The sequence below is a fragment of the Pseudopodoces humilis genome, chromosome 8, assembly GCF_049639895.1.
Source record: "Pseudopodoces humilis isolate 2021_Gansu_Grassland_sample_001 chromosome 8, ASM4963989v1, whole genome shotgun sequence".
NCBI lineage: Eukaryota > Metazoa > Chordata > Aves > Passeriformes > Paridae > Pseudopodoces > Pseudopodoces humilis.
Window position 1 is genome coordinate 1,052,679 of NC_142207.1, and position 17,801 is coordinate 1,070,479.

The following is a 17,801-nucleotide window of genomic DNA, read 5'->3' on the forward strand; positions in this document are numbered from 1 at the left end:
AGGGATGTATTCCCAGAGCAACCGGGGTGTGTGGAATAAATCCCAAATATACACCAGGGAAGAAATCCCAAAATATTCCCCATGGATGTGCTCATGGAGCAATCTGGGAATAACTGGACACACAATTGGAGAGGCCTCCATCCCAAATCCCAGCATTCCCAGGCTGTTTTCCCATTCCAGCTGGCAGGAAATTCCTCCCACGGCACCATTTTTACAAAGCTCTGTTCCCGGACACTTTTCCAGCAGATTTTTGGCTCTCCCTGGAGCAATCCGCTCCCTGTGCCGGCTGGGATCGCATCTGGGGGAACCTGCACCCTCTCCTTAGGGAAAAGGAATTTTCCAATGTTTCCTAAAAATCCCAAACAAATCAGCCTTCTGGGATACTCCCTGGGAATGTGGCTGCTGCCCAAAAATTCCCATCCTGGCTAAGAATTGTGGGATTTCAGGGATCTGTTCCCCACACAGACTATGGAATGCATTCATCCCTCGCTGTTTGGACTCCAGGGAGTCAGGGAATTATGGAATGGTTTGGGTTGGAAAGGGAATTAAATCCCGTCCCAATCCATCCAGGGACACCTCCCACCATCCCAGGCTGCTCCAAATCCCAAATCCAGCCTGGCCTGGGACACTCCCAGGGATCCAGGGACAGCCACAGCTGCTCTGGGAATTCCAGCCCAGTCAGGAATTCCCAATTCCCAATATCCCACCCATCCCTGCCCTCTGGCACTGGGAGCCATTCCCTGGCTCCTGTCCCTCCATCCCTTGTCCCCAGTCCCTCTCCAGCTCTCCTGGAGCCCCTTCAGGCCCTGCAAGGGGCTCTGAGCTCTCCCTGGATCCTTCCCTTCTCCAGGGGAACATTCCCAGCTCTCCCTGGATCCTTCCCTTCTCCAGGGGAACATTCCCAGCTCTCCCTGGATCCTTCCCTTCTCCAGGGGAACATTCCCAGCTCTCCCTGGATCCTTCCCTTCTCCAGGGGAACATTCCCAGCTCTCCCTGGATCCTTCCCTTCTCCAGGGGAACATTCCCAGCTCTGCCTGGATCCTTCCCTTCTCCAGGGGAACATTCCCAGCTCTCCCTGGATCCTTCCCTTCTCCAGGGGAACATTCCCAGCTCTCCCTGGATCCTTCCCTTCTCCAGGGGAACATTCCCAGCTCTCCCAGCCTGGCTCCAGAGCTGGATTCCGATTGGATCCTAAAGGAATTAACCCTTCCTGCTCCTTATCTATTTCCTGTCACAATTCCCACAACAACCAAAGCAGGAATTCCAGAGATCAGAGCACCTCTGGCATCGTCACATCCCTGGGGAAATCCCCTTTTCCCTGTTCTTCCTGCACTCCCAGCAGTGCCAGAAATCCCAAATAAACCCCACCCTACCCCGCTCAGAGCTCACATTCCCTGTCCCATCCTGCCTGGATTATCCAAAGGAATCATCCCAAAGGAATTTTTTTTTTCCTGATGGACAGATTCATTTTAATTCCCTTTCCAAATCCATAGGAATTCCTTTCAGAGCATCAAGTTTTTTCAGGGAATTCTCCAAGCGGGATAAAACCACGTGGAGAATTTAACAGGAAGCGAAAAATTCCAGTAATTCCATCAATAAAAATAAAGTTTAGGAATAAATCAATTTTTCCTTGACTAAAACAAACCCTTGGAAATGTAAGAGATTCCTGCCAGGAATTGTCATTATTTTTCCCTAATTAAAAGACATTCCTAAAAGGAATCATTAAAGACTCATCAGCAACGAGAAGGAGCTGAAAGGAAAAACAGGGATTTTCCCAAAATAATCAAATTCTACCCCATGGATGCTCCTCCTGGAAATGCCTCTGAGAGCAAAACCAGCTGGAAATCCTTGGAATTACTCTTTGGGATAATGATGGAGCTGGATGCAGATGAGACAGGCATGATCCAGGGAAAGAAAGGATAACATTTTTGGGGATTCAGGAACCCTCAAAATATGGGGGGAAGGACGGGTTCGGGTTTTTTTGGGATTTCTTTTTTGGGATTTCTTTTTTGGGATTTCTTTTTTGGGATTTCTTTTTTGGGATTTTTTTGGGGGGGGATTTCTTTTTATTATTCTGAAGCAATCCCAAATCTCTTCCCTCCCTCTGGTGATAAATCCTGGATGTAAGAGCAGCTCCCTGTGCTCCGATCCGTCACCTCCCACACCAGGGTTTGCTCCCAGCGCTTTCCTGACCGGAGATATTCCCAAATCCCGCTGGACAGGGGCAGCTTTGGAGCTTCCCGATCCCTCAGCTCTCCTGGCTCCCAGTTTCCCAGGGATTCGTTCCCTCAGCTGGGATCTGAACCTTTTGATGTCCCAGAGAAAGTCACACCAAATATCCCTGGATTTCCAGCTGCTTTTCCTTCCAGAGGCTCCCGATCCCAATAAGCAGCACCAGGGGATTCCCACGGCAATATCCCGATTTATTCCTATCCCTGGCCCCTTCAATTCCCCGGGTTAGGGTGGGAAAGGCCCATTTGGAATGCTTTGACAATTCCCTGCTCCAGGGATCTCCTGTAAAACACGGAAAACCGAGGAAAAGAATTCCTGCCCAGGGGCCTTGGCACATCCAAGGAGGAATTTTGGGGGTTAAAACAGCAAAAAATGTGGGAATCTCCTGGTTTGAAGGATCCAGGCTCAGGAGGGGATCCAAAGCCTTTGGTTTTCCTGCAAAGGGAACAATCCAAATTCAGAGGAATGGCCTGGGAAAGCTTTTAGATTCCCAGCTGATCTTCCCTGGAAAAATCTGTTCCCTAAAAAACTTCAGAGGGGTTCCTGGCAGGGAAGATGGTTCCAGTTGAATGGAAAAGACTGGAAAAAGGGGGCCAGGCCATTCCTAGGATGTGCTGCGGGTTCCAGAGGGATCCTGGGCGTTATTCCCGGCACTAAATCCGGAAATTGTGACGCATCAGAGGAGCCCAAAGCCATTCCCAAAATCCCTTCCAACCCTTCCTTCTCCAAGCCTCAATTTCCCGCTTTTCCTCTCCAGCCGAAGGATGCCGGCTGCGTTTCCCTCTGAGGCATGGCTGGCAGTTATCCCAGCGGGAATAGCAGCGTTTTCCGCGGGATACGGAACTGCCCCGGCACAGAGCCGGAATTCCAGCCGGAACGTGCAAGTCCATGGTGTCACCATTCCCAAAAAACCTCCCGGAACGTCGTTTTTAACTTGGATTTTTAATGGAGATCAAGTTCCCTCTGGGCACCTCGTTTTTTTCCCGTGGAGGAACGGTTAAAGCAGATGGAATTTCGGAGGGATAAAAACCCCTCAATATTAAAATATTAAAATATTAAAATATTGGAATATCGAAATATCGAAATATTGAAATATTGAAATATTGAAATATTGAAATATTGAAATATTGAAATATTGAAATATTGAAATACTAAAATATTGACATATTGACATATTGACATATTGAAATATTGAAATATTAAAATATTGAAATATTGACATATTGACATATTGACATATTGACACATTGAAATATTGAAATCTTAAAATCTTAAAATATTGAAATCTTAAAATATTAGAATATTAAATATTAAAACATCAAAATATTAAAATATTCCACGCAGCAAAAAAAAGTTCCCCAAAACACCCCAAAGAGGCTTTCCCCAAATTTTAAAAATTCCATTTAACCCATGACTTGCAGGCCAGCTAAAGCAGGAGCTCCCTGAAGGAACGACAGCACAAGTGGGGGGATTTATTTTCCAGGTTATTTTTGGGAAAAGAAAAGGAAGGAAAACAGGAATTACCCTAAAGGACATTTCAAGATTCTCGCCACCCCAGATATCCATTCCCGAATCGTAAGTTCCTATCTCTTCAAAGTAGTTCCTGTCAATAGAAAACAGGCCACCAGCCATAGTTGGGGTCCTGGGTGGAAAACAAACAGGGAAAAAAACAAAGGAAAAGAGGGAAAAACAAAACAAAAACAAAAAAAAGGGAGAAGAGAAAGAAAAAAGAAAAAAAAAAATAAAAGACTTTTAAAGGACGCTCTGGAATTTCACATTTCACTGCCTCCCGCATCGCACCACACAGGAATTCCTATGGGAAACACCTAGGAAAGGGGAATTGGAACTGGGGTTTCCCTGCTCTTCCCAAAAATCCATGGATATCAGGCCCAGCCACGCTCCAAGAAAAAATAACGACAATTTTGATTGGATTTTTCCTGCATTTCCCCAAAATCCATAAATTTCGGGCCCAGCCACAATCCAGGGAGGAATAAACATAATTTTAACTGGATTTTTCCTGCTCTTCCCCAAAATCCATAAATTTCAGGCCCAGTCACACTCCAAGGAAAAATAAAGACAATTTTGATTGGATATTTCCTGTTCTTCCCCAAAATCCATGGACTTCAGGCCCAGCCACGCTCCAAGGAAAAATAACAACAATTTTGTTTGGATTTTTCCTGTTCTTCCCAAAAATCCATGGATATCAGGCCCAGCCTCACTCCAGGGAGAAATAAGGACAATTTTGATTGGATTTTTTGTGCTCTTCCCAAAAATCCATGGATATCAGGCCCAGCCACACTCCACAGAAAAATAAAGACAATTCTGACTGGATTTTTCCTGCTCTTCCCCAAAATCCACGGATCTCAGGCCCAGCCTCACTCCAGGGCTGCTCCCATTCCCATGGACTATTTCAGGAGAACTGTGATGGGGGGGATTTGGGGTGTCCTGAGGGAGCAGCAGCTCAAATCCAGCTGGGAATGCTTGGGAGGAGTTCCATGGCTTGGCTTTGCCCCAGAGGGAGCCCAAAAGGGTGGAAGGAGCAGGAAAATCGCTGCTGAAGGGAAATCTCCCAGGGCTTGGCCCCATTTCCCTGGAAATGGCTGCTCCCGGTTTTCCAGAAATCCCAGCCTACGTGACACAGGAACGCCCAGCCCAGGGATTTCTTTGGGAAGGAACAGATCAATCCCAAATCCCAGCTTTCCTTGGAGATGTCCCAGCACAGCCAAAGGGGCGGGAGCTCAGCTCATCCCTGGAGCCCCAAACCTGCGGAATTTGGTGGAGCAACCCCAAGGAGGAGGATCTGGAGCTGCTCCAGGGCTGGAGCTGGGAGATCTGGGAATGTTCCCCTGGAGAAGGGAAGGATCCAGGGAGAGCTGGGAATGTTCCCCTGGAGAAGGGAAGGATCCAGGGAGAGCTGGGAATGTTCCCCTGGAGAAGGGAAGGATCCAGGGAGAGCTGGGAATGTTCCCCTGGAGAAGGGAAGGATCCAGGGAGAGCTGGGAATGTTCCCCTGGAGAAGGGAAGGATCCAGGGAGAGCTGGGAATGTTCCCCTGGAGAAGGGAAGGATCCAGGGAGAGCTGGGAATGTTCCCCTGGAGAAGGGAAGGATCCAGGGAGAGCTGGGAATGTTCCCCTGGAGAAGGGAAGGATCCAGGGAGAGCTCAGAGCCCCTTGCAGGGCCTGAAGGGGCTCCAGGAGAGCTGGAGAGGGACTGGGGACAAGGGATGGAGGGACAGGACCCAGGGAATGGCTCCCAGTGCCAGAGGGCAGGGATGGATGGGATATTGGGAATTGGGAATTCCTGGCTGGGCTGGAATTCCCAGAGCAGCTGTGGCTGCCTCTGGATCCCTGGAAGTGCTGGAGCAGCCTGTGATGGTGGGAGCTGTCCCTGGTGGACTGGGATGGGATTTAAGGTCCCTCCCAATCCAAACCTTCTCCTTCCCCCTTCTCCCTTCCCCTGGATGGAGACCCTCTCTGCCTGACACAAAATTCCCCATTTTTTCCCAAGACTGAGCCTTTAGGGAATTTGGAAGGATGAAACTGAGCTTCCACAGGATCCTGGTGTCCTTTGACTCCGGACACCAAACGCTTCCCAAAGCCCTCCCTGACCAAGCTGGCAGTGCCCAGTTTCACGCTGGAAAATTCCCTGATCCTGTTCCAATCCCCAGGCAGCTCCTGGGATAACAGGAATGTTCCCTGGGATGTGAATTCCATGGGACACAGCCAGAGCTGCAGAGCTCTCCCTGGAAACCAAAGCACCGGGAAGATAAAGGGGCTTAAAGTGGTTTTTAAAGTGGAAAAATGAGTTTTTTCCTCAGCTCTGCGTCTGTTCCCTGCGGGATCAGCTGACAGCTCCTGGGAATTGCAGCGATTGACTCCCATCATCGCCTGATCCTGCTTTATTTGGGAAGCACCATCTGCTTCCCATTCCCACACAGAAAACATGGGAGCAATCCCAGCTTCTCTGCATCCCGGGAAAGCCATCCCCGGATTCCGTGATGGGAGAGGAGGAGGGATGGGGAAGGGATCCCAGCCCTGGAGCTCCCATCACCTCATCCTGCTTTTCCCAAGGAATCCCATCCCAGGAATCCAAAGGGCTCCACCAGCACCAAATCCTACCAAAGCAGAGCACTGTGGATATATCTGGGAATTAGGGATCGGCACCGGGATCCAATCCCTGCCGTTCGTCAGAGCCAATTAACTGCAATCAACTCCAAGTTTAATTATTAATAATTAAGATATTAATATAATATCAAGATAATAAGTATCATATCCATAATATCCAGAATTCATTTGGAAAATGTTCCCAGGCACGGGGGGGATTTTTGGGATCTCTTGTAGGGCCAGGGCTTGGATCGATGATCCTTGTGGGTCCCTTCCAGCTCAGGGAATTCCATGATCCTAACACATTCCTGATATTTCATCTTGTAGTTTCCATATTTTTTGACCTGTTGTTTTCTTTTTTTTCCCTAGGATTTGATCCTGCATTTTCCCTCTCAATCCCTAATTTATACAAAACACTTCCTGGACCTCAATCCGTATTTTTAGTATTTCTAATGCCAGCCTGGAGTGCCTTGAGCTTCAAAAACAGAGGGAAAAGCATGGAAATATCCATGAAAATGGGCTGTGCCGAGCCTGGCAATGGGAAATTCCCAGCTCAGCCTGAATAATTCCACGATTCTGGAATTCTCCGACGCCAAAGGCTGAAATTCCTGTGCTAAAACCTGTATTTAACCCAGCCTAAAGCACCAAGCCTTCCCTCTCAGCTGGTGGTGACAACCAGTGACATCTGTCCCTCTGCCCCCTTTGATTCCCAACTCCCACTTTATCCAGAGAATTCCCCCAAAATCCCAGCGGAAAACTGATGGGAAAGGAAAAGGAATTAAACAAATCCCGTTATTTTTGTTTTCTCAGTTTTAAGAGCCGATTCCATGTCTGAGCCGGGATAAATTTTGAGCCCTGCTCCATCTCAAGGTAAGGTAAGAGGGATTGGGATTGAATTCCTTAGGAAATTCCCTGTGCCTGCAATGGATTCGGGAGGGCTGGAGCTCAGCCCTTAATTAATTAAAAAATTAATTTTCCCAATTTCCATGCACACCTGAGCTTTAATCAAGAGCTGCTGGCCCAGGGAGGAGGTTTTGGATCAGGAGGAAAAAAATTCCCTTGGCTCCAAAACTCCCTCCCGTGACAGCCAGAGCCCGCTGGATTTTCCTGGGAATAAATCCCAGACCCTGATTCCAGCCTTTCCAGGACTATCAGGGACAGAAATGGGAATTTGGGAAGCAAATTCAGAAGGTTTTTCCTGCCCTTCCTCGCCTGGACTGATCCCTGAGCTGCCCCTCCCTCCACCTGCAGGACTGGAATTCTTCCCACTTCCCACATTCCAATCCATTCCATCCACTCGGGAAACCTTTCCTGGTCTCTTTTGGGATTTTGCAGGAAGCCCCGGCAGCTGTTGGAGCTGAGCAAACATCCCATGGCCAGGAATTTATTCCATTTGTTCCCTTTTCAGCTCCATCTCCAATTCTGGAAGAGGTTTTGTTCCACCCTGTGATTCCAGCAATACAATGGAAGAGGTCAGGACACGCTCCTGGACCATTTTTCCCATCAATCCCATTTTCCAAGCAATAAACCAGGAATTTAAGTGCAAATCACTGGGCTTCCATGCTCAAAAATGCTCAGAAATCCTTTGGAGCCTCTGCCTTAAATTCCCAAACAAAAATAAAAATGGGAATTAAAATGCTTTCACAGCAAATTCACAGAGGGAGCTGAACAGGCAGAAATCTTTGGAATTCCTGAGCTTTGGGATGAGGATGGGATGGGGTTCAGTGCAAATCACTGGGATTCAAAGCTCAAAAATGCTCAGAAATCCTTTGGAATATTTGCCTTAAATCCCGAAAAACTGGGAATAAAAATCTGTTCACAGCAAATTCACAGAGGGAGCTGAACAGGGAGAAATCTTTGGAATTCCTGGATGTTGGGAAGAGGATGGGATGGAGTTTGCCCAACCGTGGCCTCCTGTCCCCTCTCCCGCCCCGCTCCGGCTCCATTTCCCCACTTTTGGGTTGTTTCTCCCATTTTTTGGTCCCTTTTTCCCAGTTTTTTGTTTCTTTCCCCCCTTTTTTTCCCCTTCCTTTCATTTCTCCCCATTTTATGACATTTCTCCCCATTTTGTGACATTTCTCCCCATTTTGTGACATTTCTCCCCATTTTGTGACATTTCTCCCCATTTTGTGACATTTCTCCACATTTTATGACATTTCTCCACATTTTATCACATTTCTCCACATTTTATCACATTTCTCCCCATTTTGTGACATTTCTCCACATTTTATCACATTTCTCCCCATTTTGTGACATTTCTCCCCATTTTATCACATTTCTCCCCATTTTATCACATTTCTCCCCATTTTCCGCTCTTTGCTGCAGCAGCGCGGAGACGCCGGGATTGGGGTTCAGCCCCGCGATTCCGCCTCCGATCCCGCAGCGGGATTTTGGGAATGGGGAGGGATTTTCGGGAGCAGGGGAGCACTGACCTGACGGGCAGGGTGCGGTCCCCTTTCCGGCGATCCATCTCCCTCTGGGGCACGGGATACCAGCGGAAATTCAGCTTCCAGTTGAAGCCCCCGTAGGTCATGTCCGAGCCCGCCATGTACTCGAAGGTGTCGTCGCTGATCACGTCGATGATGGGACACACCACGGTTTTCCTGCGGGAAAAACCAAAAACACCGGGAATTTGGGGGTTGTGGTGGTGTTTGGGCACGGGGGGGAGGTGGAGGGGGAAAAGGGGGAAAAGGAGGTGGGAATAAAACGAGGGAGGAGGGGAAAAGAGGGAAGGGGGGAAATGGGAGGAAAAAGAGAAGGGAAAAGGTGGGAATGGGAGGGAAAGATGGGAAAGGGGAAAAGGAAGGAAAAGAGGGAGGGATAAGGAGGGGAAATGGGGAGAAAAAGGGGGAATAAAATGAGGGAGAAGAAAGAGAAGGGAGGGGAAGAAGGAGGGGGAGGAAAGGGGGGAATGGGAGGGGAAAAGAGAAGGAAAAAGGGGGAAGGGAAAGAAAGAGGGGAAGGAGAGGGAAAAAAGAAAAATAGGGAAAGGGGGAAAAGGGGGAAAGGGGAGAAAAAGGGAGAAGGGGAAAGGGAGGAATGGGGAGAAAGAAGAAAGGGGGGGAAAAGGGAAAAACGGGGAAAAGGGGGGGAAAGAGGGAAAGGAGAAGAGGGAAATGGAGGGAAAGAAAGAAGGAAAAAAAGGGGGGAGAGCTGGGGAAGAAGGAAAAAAGGAGGGAAAGGGGGAGGAAAAAAGGGGAAAAAACTATGGGAGAAAAAAAAAGAAAAAAGAAGGAAAAAAAAAGAAAAAAGAAGGAAAAAAAGGGTGCAAATTTCCATGAGTTCAGGAGATCAGAGAGAGGAGCTGTTCCTGATAAAAAACAGGGAGAAAGCCTCCTTTGGATGGGAGAGATCCAGAACCTCGGGCAAGCTGCTCCCACATTTATTCGAGAATGAGATTTTAAAAATAAAAATTTTAAACCATTAAATTTTAATTAATTAAATTAAAAAAAATAGTTTTTAATGAAAAAAATTTAAAAATATATTTTAAAAATAAATTATTTTAATTAAAATATGTATTTATATGTATATGTATATGTATGTTTATATGTATATGTATATGTATATGTATATGTATATGTATATGTATATGTATATTTATATTTATATTTATATTTATATTTATATTTATATTTATATGTATGTTTATATGTATATTTATATTTATATTTTTATATTTATATGCATATATATGTATATGTATGTTTATATGTATGTTTATATGTATGTTTATATGTATATGTATATTTATATTTATATTTATATGCATGTGTATGTTTATATGCATATTTATATGTATATTTGTATTTATATTTATATTTGTATTTATATGCATGTGTATATGTATGTGTATATTTATGTTTATGTTTATTTTATATGTATATTTATGTTTATGTTTATTTTATATGTATATTTGTATTTGTATTTATATTTATATGTATGTGTATATGTATATGTATATTTATTTTAAAAAATATTTAAAATTATCTTCATTCCAGCTCAGTGAATCCTTTCAGTCCCTGTTTTTCAGCAGGCAGGGAAGGGCCTGGAGCAGATCCCTGCCTCTGGAGCCGGGAATTCCTCACCTGTCCTCCTTGATCCTGGCCAGCAGAGGCTCCAGCCAGCCCAGGGTGCACTCGCAGTGGGCATCCAGGAATGTGATCACCTGGCCCCGGGAAGCCGCTGCCCCTCGGAGCCGCGCCCGGATCAGCCCCGAGCGCTGCTCCATCCGCAGGATTGTGACGGGCACTTCCAGCTTTTTCACGTAATTCTCCAAGGACGCCTTCAAGAACTCTGCCAGGTTTGGGGGGAGACAAAGGCCAGCGGGATTTTTAGGGAGGTTTCATTCCAAGGTGCACACGGAACCGCCTGGAGCATCCCAAGGGGGTGGGAATGAGCTGGGCTTTGAGGGCCCTTCCAAAACCATTCCCTGAGGCCAGGATCATATCTCGGGAGTTTTAAATAAAGCACAATCACTTCCTTGGGATTAACCAGCAACCACAAAACAAAGACAATTTGCTGCTGGTTGAATCCAAAAATAAAATGGCTTTTTTTGGGATGGGTTTCCCCATCGGAGCTCTTTGCATGCTTTTAGAAAAAACGGGAATTACTTGGCTCAAATCCTCCTCCACCCTTCTGGCACAGGGAATCATTAATGAGCAGGGAGATCCAGGCAGTAATTAGGGTTCAATTAATGCTCCATGGGGCAGAACTGAAGGATGGAGCAGCTGCAAGGCTGAGTTTGCCATTGGGCTGTTCCAGGATCCTTTCTCATTCCAATGATTCCATTTAAGGGACTTGACGGGATTCCTTTTCCAGGGAGTCCCAGTTCCACAGGCAGATTTTGCTGTTTAAAGTCTGGGGTTACAGCAGAAATGAAAAGGCAAAAAAAAAAGTGAAGGGTGAAGGAAACGAGGCACAAAGAGCAGCAATGAAGGCAGAGCTGGAATGAGATGGTCCCTTCCAGCCCAAAGCACTCTGGAATTCCATGGGATTGACTTAATGGGGATATTGAGGAACACCTGAAACATGGGATGAGGAGGGTGGAGAGCCAGGAAGGAAAGGATTGACCTTTCCAGGAACACCAACTGCACCGAGCTGGATCTGATCCAGGGCCTGAAGGGGCTCCAGGAGAGCTGGGAATGTTCCCCTGGAGAAGGGAAGGATCCAGGGAGAGCTGGGAATGTTCCCCTGGAGAAGGGAAGGATCCAGGGAGAGCTGGGAATGTTCCCCTGGAGAAGGGAAGGATCCAGGGAGAGCTGGGAATGTTCCCCTGGAGAAGGGAAGGATCCAGGGAGAGCTGGGAATGTTCCCCTGGAGAAGGGAAGGATCCAGGGAGAGCCGGGAATGTTCCCCTGGAGAAGGGAAGGATCCAGGGAGAGCTCAGAGCCCCTTGCAGGGCCTGAAGGGGCTCCAGGAGAGCTGGAGAGGGACTGGGGACAAGGGATGGAGGGACAGGACCCAGGGAATGGCTCCCAGTGCCAGAGGGCAGCGATGGATGGGGGATTGGGAATTGGGAATTCCTGTCTGGGAGGGTGGGGAGGGACTGGGCTGGAATTCCCAGAGGAGCTGTGGCTGTCCCTGGATCCCTGGAAGTGCCCAAGGCCGGGCTGGACGCAGGGACAGTGGGAGCTGCCTCAGGTGCCCTTTAAAGCTCTCCTCCAAGCCAAACCATCCTGGCCATTCCAAAGTCATTCCATGACTTCCTCCCCCCTCTCCCCACTCCCAGCCCTCCCCTCTGGAAGGAAGGGACGGGAATGTGGGACGGGAGCGGGCGGCCCTGCCCCACCTCTCTCGCTGGCATCATCCACCAGGACGATCTCGGCCAGCAGGCGCGGCGGGGAGCGCTCCAGGACGCTGTGGATGGTGCGGAGCAGCGTGCTCCAGGCCTCGTTGTGGAACACGATCACCACGCTGGTGTTGGGCAGCTCCTCCGGGTACACCTTGCTCTTGCACCTGCCCGAAAACAGCCGGAAAACAGCCGGAAAACGGAGCTGGAGGAGCGGCCCGAAGGAGAGCTGCGTCTTTCCGGGATGGATGAAGGGGCTCGGAAGGAACCGCGGCGCTGCGGCCGCGTCCAGGGATGGTGGGGATGATGAGCCCAGGGGGAAAAGGGGAGATCCAGAGCCTGGAATTCCAACGGCTCTGAGGCAGGATGGAAAAGGGGCCATGGCACTGTTCCAACGGGGAGGTTCCACATCCAGGGAGTTGAGGATGATGGGGATGGATTAAGCCAGAGATTGGAATTCCAAGGGCTCCGAGGATGTGGCAGCCTGGAAAAGAGGCCTGGAAGCAGCCATGGCACTGCTCCAAGGGGAACCTGCCACATCCAGGTGGTTCCAAGGAATAAATGAGGGGAAAACCGGAGATCCAGAGCCTGGAATTCCAAGGGCTCTGAGCATGAGACAGGCTGCAGAAGGGGCTCCTCTCCCTCTCCCATTCCTGACATTCCCAGCAAGGACCCGGCTCAACCCCACGGATCCGACGTCAGCCCCGCGTTGTTCAATCAGAAATTCCAGGGACAGCCATTCCCAGGGGGATTTGGCTCCAGGGAGGTCTGGAGCACACAGGGAACGGCCTGGGATGAGCTGCCAAGGAGCAGCAGAGCTGATCCAGGACTGATCCACCTGCAATGTTTAAATCCCGCCTGTTTTCCCAAAGTTCCCACACAAGGGTCAAACCCTGCCAGTTTAAACCATTCCATTGTTCGGGGTGTTTATGGGAAAAGCGGGAATGTGGGGCACCTCCATGAAAAATGGGAATTTGCCATGGGTTTTTCAAAGTTAATCCATCAAAAGCCTTCAAATCCCCCTCCCAATCCCCATTTCCAGAGGTCCGTGGGAAAAGAGGGATCCCAGATTTCCTGCAGATTCTCTGGGAGAAGATATCACGGGAAGGAGGTGAGGGCCCTTCCAAGGCAGGATGAAAACTCATCCTTGGAAAAAAAAAAATCCCTGCAAAATAACCCTGGAGTTTATCTGGGCTTTTATCCACACTGCTCCAGCACTTCCTGCAATTCCAAGCCCCTTGAAACCAGGAATAAAGGAAATAAAAAAAATCCCCTTTGGAACAATTTTCCTGAAATAAAATCTGTTTTCTCCCCCATCCAGGGATGTCTTGGGGGCCCCTCTGAGGCTGCCAGGGAGGAAAATCTGTTTTCCATGATTTTCACACTAATTAAGGAGCTGACAGCTCCTCTTTTCCAATTATATCTCCCGATCCAAACGGCTGCTCCGAAGGCAGCTGCAGCCCACGTGGAAAACATGGAAGGGAGAGCAAGGATTGTGCTTCTGGAAGGGAAATTTTCAGATATTCTCGGAATAAAGGAGAACTTCAACCATCCAAGTGTGTCCATGTCCATGAAAAGCGTTCCAGTCCGTACGGATATTCCATGGAGTGACAGGAATGCTGGCATTGCCATCACTCGTCCATGGAATCGGAGAATCCCAGGATGGGTTGGGATGGAAGGGACCTTAAATCCCATCCCAGCCCTGCCATGGGCCCCTCCCACTGTCCCAGGCTGCTCCAACCTGGCCTTGGACATTCCAGAGATCCAGGGGCAGCCTCAGTTTTCCTGGGAAAGCTGTGCCGGGATCTCCCCACCCTCTGAGGAAGGAATTTTTTATCCACCACGACTTAGAGCTGGAAAAACCCCAGGTCCAAGAGGTCCTGGTGCAGAACAAATGGATCAGGTGTGGCCACCCCAAAATAAACCAATTTTCTCTCCCCTGAGGGCTGAATTTCAGGAATAACAAATTTTGGTCTCGCCTAAAAATCCAGTCAAGAGTTCCTGCCCTGACACGCGGATCTGAGGGAAGGATTTTCCCAATTAAAGGGAGTTTTCCCACAGATCCACAGCCAGCCCTGCACTGCTCCTTTCCCCCAGCCAGGATCACATCCCAGTGTTTTTTTCTTTGGGGAATCACAAAACTCCAGCTCCTCGTTTAACCCTGGCTGCTGTTCCAGAAATCCCAATGTTTCTGCTCAGCCCAGGATGTTCCCACAACCAGGAGCCAATTCCAGCCTCAACCTCCAGGAAAAAATCCAATTAGGATGCTCCAGCAATCCGTGGAATGGCACTTGGAGCCTCGCTCATCCAGAAAAGATTGAGGATGGATTTCTGCCCTCGCTGGAGAAAATCCTTAGGAATTAAACGAGGCCTTTCCCTGGTGAGTTAAGATGGGTTTAAGGTTTAATCAATAGCTCCCAATTAGAGCTGGCTCTGATTAAAATCTCCAGCCTGGCCATTTCCAGCAGGACCCCAGAAATCCAGGGACATTCCCTGAGAGAAAACTCGGGATGGAACGGGAAGCAAATGAAATTCCATGGATCAGCTGGAATGAAACCATCAGTCCCGGGGCAGGGAGAGCAGGGGAGCCAGCAACGGGATGGGGAATTTGTGGGAACCTGATGAGGAATCCCATTCCCACAGAATCCCATTGACTCTGGAGCCCGGCTGGGAGAGCTGGGAATGTTCCCCTGGAGAAGGGAAGGATCCAGGGAGAGCTGGGAATGTTCCCCTGGAGAAGGGAAGGATCCAGGGAGAGCTGGGAATGTTCCCCTGGAGAAGGGAAGGATCCAGGGAGGGCTGGGAATGTTCTCCTGGAGAAGGGAAGGATCCAGGGAGAGCTGGGAATGTTCCCCTGGAGAAGGGAAGGATCCAGGGAGAGCTGGGAATGTTCCCCTGGAGAAGGGAAGGATCCAGGGAGGGCTGGGAATGTTCTCCTGGAGAAGGGAAGGATCCAGGGAGAGCTGGGAATGTTCCCCTGGAGAAGGGAAGGATCCAGGGAGGGCTGGGAATGTTCCCCTGGAGAAGGGAAGGATCCAGGGAGAGCTGGGAATGTTCCCCTGGAGAAGGGAAGGCTCCAGGGAGAGCTCAGAGCCCCTTGCAGGGCCTGAAGGGGCTCCAGGAGAGCTGGAGAGGGACTGGGGACAAGGGATGGAGGGACAGGAGCCAGGGAATGGCTCCCAGTGCCAGAGGGCAGCGATGGATGGGGGATTGGGAATTGGGAATTCCCAGAGCAGCTGTGGCTGCCCCTGGATCCCTGGCAGTGCCCAAGGCCAGGCTGGAACACCCTGGGATGGTGGGAGGGGTCCCTGCCATCGCAGGGCTGGGATGGATGAGCTTTTAACTCCCAGCCCATCCCAATTCCCAGCACTCCCGGGATGGGATTTAAGCTCCCGGCCCATCCCAATCCGCAGATTCCCGGGATCTCACCCGTCCAGCCGCACGTCGGGCAGGCTGCGGTTCAGGGCGATGCGGTCGCTGGCCAGGAGGTTGAACTGGTTGATCTTGAACAGCTCCTTCATCTTCTCCTGCTCCTCCTTGGGAATGAGCACGGCCCTGCCCATCTCCCCCGGGCCCTCCTGGCTCCGGGAAATAACGGCTGGAAAACGGAACAGCAGGAGCTGCTTTGAGCACCTGGGAATTGGATTTATCCTTCAGGAAACTTCTGCTTTTCCACAAGGAATGCTGGAAATCCAACCCCCGTTTTCCCTGCTCCGCTGGGAGCTTTTATCCCCCTCTGGATCCAAGAACATCCAGTTTTATTCCAAGATGATCGAACCCCCTGGATTAGGTCCTTCCCGCTATCCCAGGCTGCTCCAAGCCCTGTCCAAGCCGGCCTTGGCCACTTCCGTGGATCCAGGGCAGCCACAGCTTCTCTGGACACCCTCACAGAGAATTCCCTGGATCCCTGGAATGCCCCGGGCCAGGCTGGACAGGGCTTGGAGCCCCCTGGGATAGCGGGAGCTTTCCCTGCCCATGGAATGGGATTTACGCTCCCTTCCAACCCCAACCATTCCCCAAACCGCAAACACAAACTCGGACAACGCCGACACCAACAGATCCCGGGATTTCCTCTGCTGGGCAGAGCCTTGGACGGGAGGCCAGGGCTGAGGAATCCCGGGCTGGGCGCTCACCGCGCAGCGCCGGGAGCAGGGAGCGCTCCTTGGGCCGGTCGCACTTGTTGCACTCGCTGAAGTAGAGCAGCAGGAAGACGTCCAGCAGCACCCAGAGCAGGGACGTGGCCAGCACCACCCGGCAGTAGCCAAACCTCCTCATGGCTCCGGGGAGCGCGGCGGGATCACAGTCCCACGGCACGGATCCAGCGGGGAGGCGGGGAGGAGCATCCCGCTGCGGGCACAGGAAAAGCGGATTTTTCATGGATTCGGGGGTGTTCGTCCTTCTATCGGGAGTTGTTTGACACCGAAACATCCGCTCTCCTCAGGGAACCGTTTCCATTTTCCAATTTCTCCAGTTTTTGTCCTGCCAAAATGTTTCGGGCTCCACCTCATGACTGCCAAAGATTCCTTGGAAAAGGGCACGGCAGTCACTGATCCATGGATTTGGGCTCCTGCCCCAATTAGGGAGTTTGGAAAACAAAGCTAAAGGTGAGGCCTCTCCAAAGGGTGGAGCCCTGCTGGGAGAGCTGGGAATGCTCCCCTGGAGAAGGGAAGGATCCAGGGAGAGCTGGGAATGTTCCCCTGGAGAAGGGAAGGATCCAGGGAGAGCTGGGAATGTTCCCCTGGAGAAGGGAAGGATCCAGGGAGAGCTGGGAATGTTCCCCTGGAGAAGGGAAGGATCCAGGGAGAGCTGGGAATGTTCCCCTGGAGAAGGGAAGGATCCAGGGAGAGCTGGGAATGTTCCCCTGGAGAAGGGAAGGATCCAGGGAGAGCTGGGAATGTTCCCCTGGAGAAGGGAAGGATCCAGGGAGAGCTGGGAATGTTCCCCTGGAGAAGGGAAGGATCCAGGGAGAGCTGGGAATGTTCCCCTGGAGAAGGGAAGGATCCAGGGAGAGCTGGGAATGTTCCCCTGGAGAAGGGAAGGATCCAGGGAGAGCTCAGAGCCCCTTGCAGGGCCTGAAGGGGCTCCAGGAGAGCTGGAGAGGGACTGGGGACAAGGGATGGAGGGACAGGACCCAGGGAATGGCTCCCAGTGCCAGAGGGCAGGGATGGATGGGAGATTGGGAATTGGGAATTCCCAGAGCAGCTGTGGCTGTCCCTGGATCCCTGGCAGTGCCCAAGGCCAGGCTGGATTTGGGATTTGGAGCAGCCTGGGATGGTGGGAGGTGTCCCTGCTGGACTGGGATGGGATTTAAGGTCCCTTCCCACCCAAACCATTCCTTGATCTCCAGCCTGGCTGTGATCTGTAATTAGAGGTCTGTAATTAACGAATTAACGCCTCCCACTCACCATCAGCACCTGCATTCCAGACTCCAAGTCCTGCTCCAGCCATGCTCCCACAGAATTCCCCCAGCACTGAACCGCCGGATAATTTTCCAAGTGCCTGGAAAAGAAAAGGAGAAGGAAGTCCCATCACTTTTCCGTGTTTCCTAAAACATAAAAAAATTCCTTCCAATTTAAAATCCCTCCTCGGTTTTATCCACATTTCAATTTCCTTATCCTCCCCTGCTCAGCTCCTCATTCCCAGGTGGGATCTTTCCATTTTCCATCCCGTTTTAATT

General features: G+C 50.2%; 1 protein-coding gene across 4 annotated transcripts in view; it reads right to left on the minus strand.

The window, feature by feature from the left end:
- The window catches only part of GALNT13 (polypeptide N-acetylgalactosaminyltransferase 13), a 43,135-nt gene that overhangs the window by 17,770 nt on the left and 7,564 nt on the right, over positions 1-17,801 (minus strand). For all 4 annotated transcript variants that reach the window (XM_088059120.1, XM_088059121.1, XM_088059119.1 and 1 more), the window contains 7 exons: positions 17,530-17,623; positions 16,258-16,471; positions 15,554-15,722; positions 12,125-12,291; positions 10,422-10,629; positions 8,769-8,939; positions 3,757-3,874 (listed from right to left, as the gene is read on the minus strand). In XM_088059120.1, coding sequence (XP_087915246.1) covers positions 3,757-3,874; positions 8,769-8,939; positions 10,422-10,629; positions 12,125-12,291; positions 15,554-15,722; positions 16,258-16,471; positions 17,530-17,544 — 1,062 coding nt within the window. In that variant the 5' untranslated portion in view covers positions 17,545-17,623. The remainder of the gene's footprint in view (positions 1-3,756; positions 3,875-8,768; positions 8,940-10,421; positions 10,630-12,124; positions 12,292-15,553; positions 15,723-16,257; positions 16,472-17,529; positions 17,624-17,801) is intronic.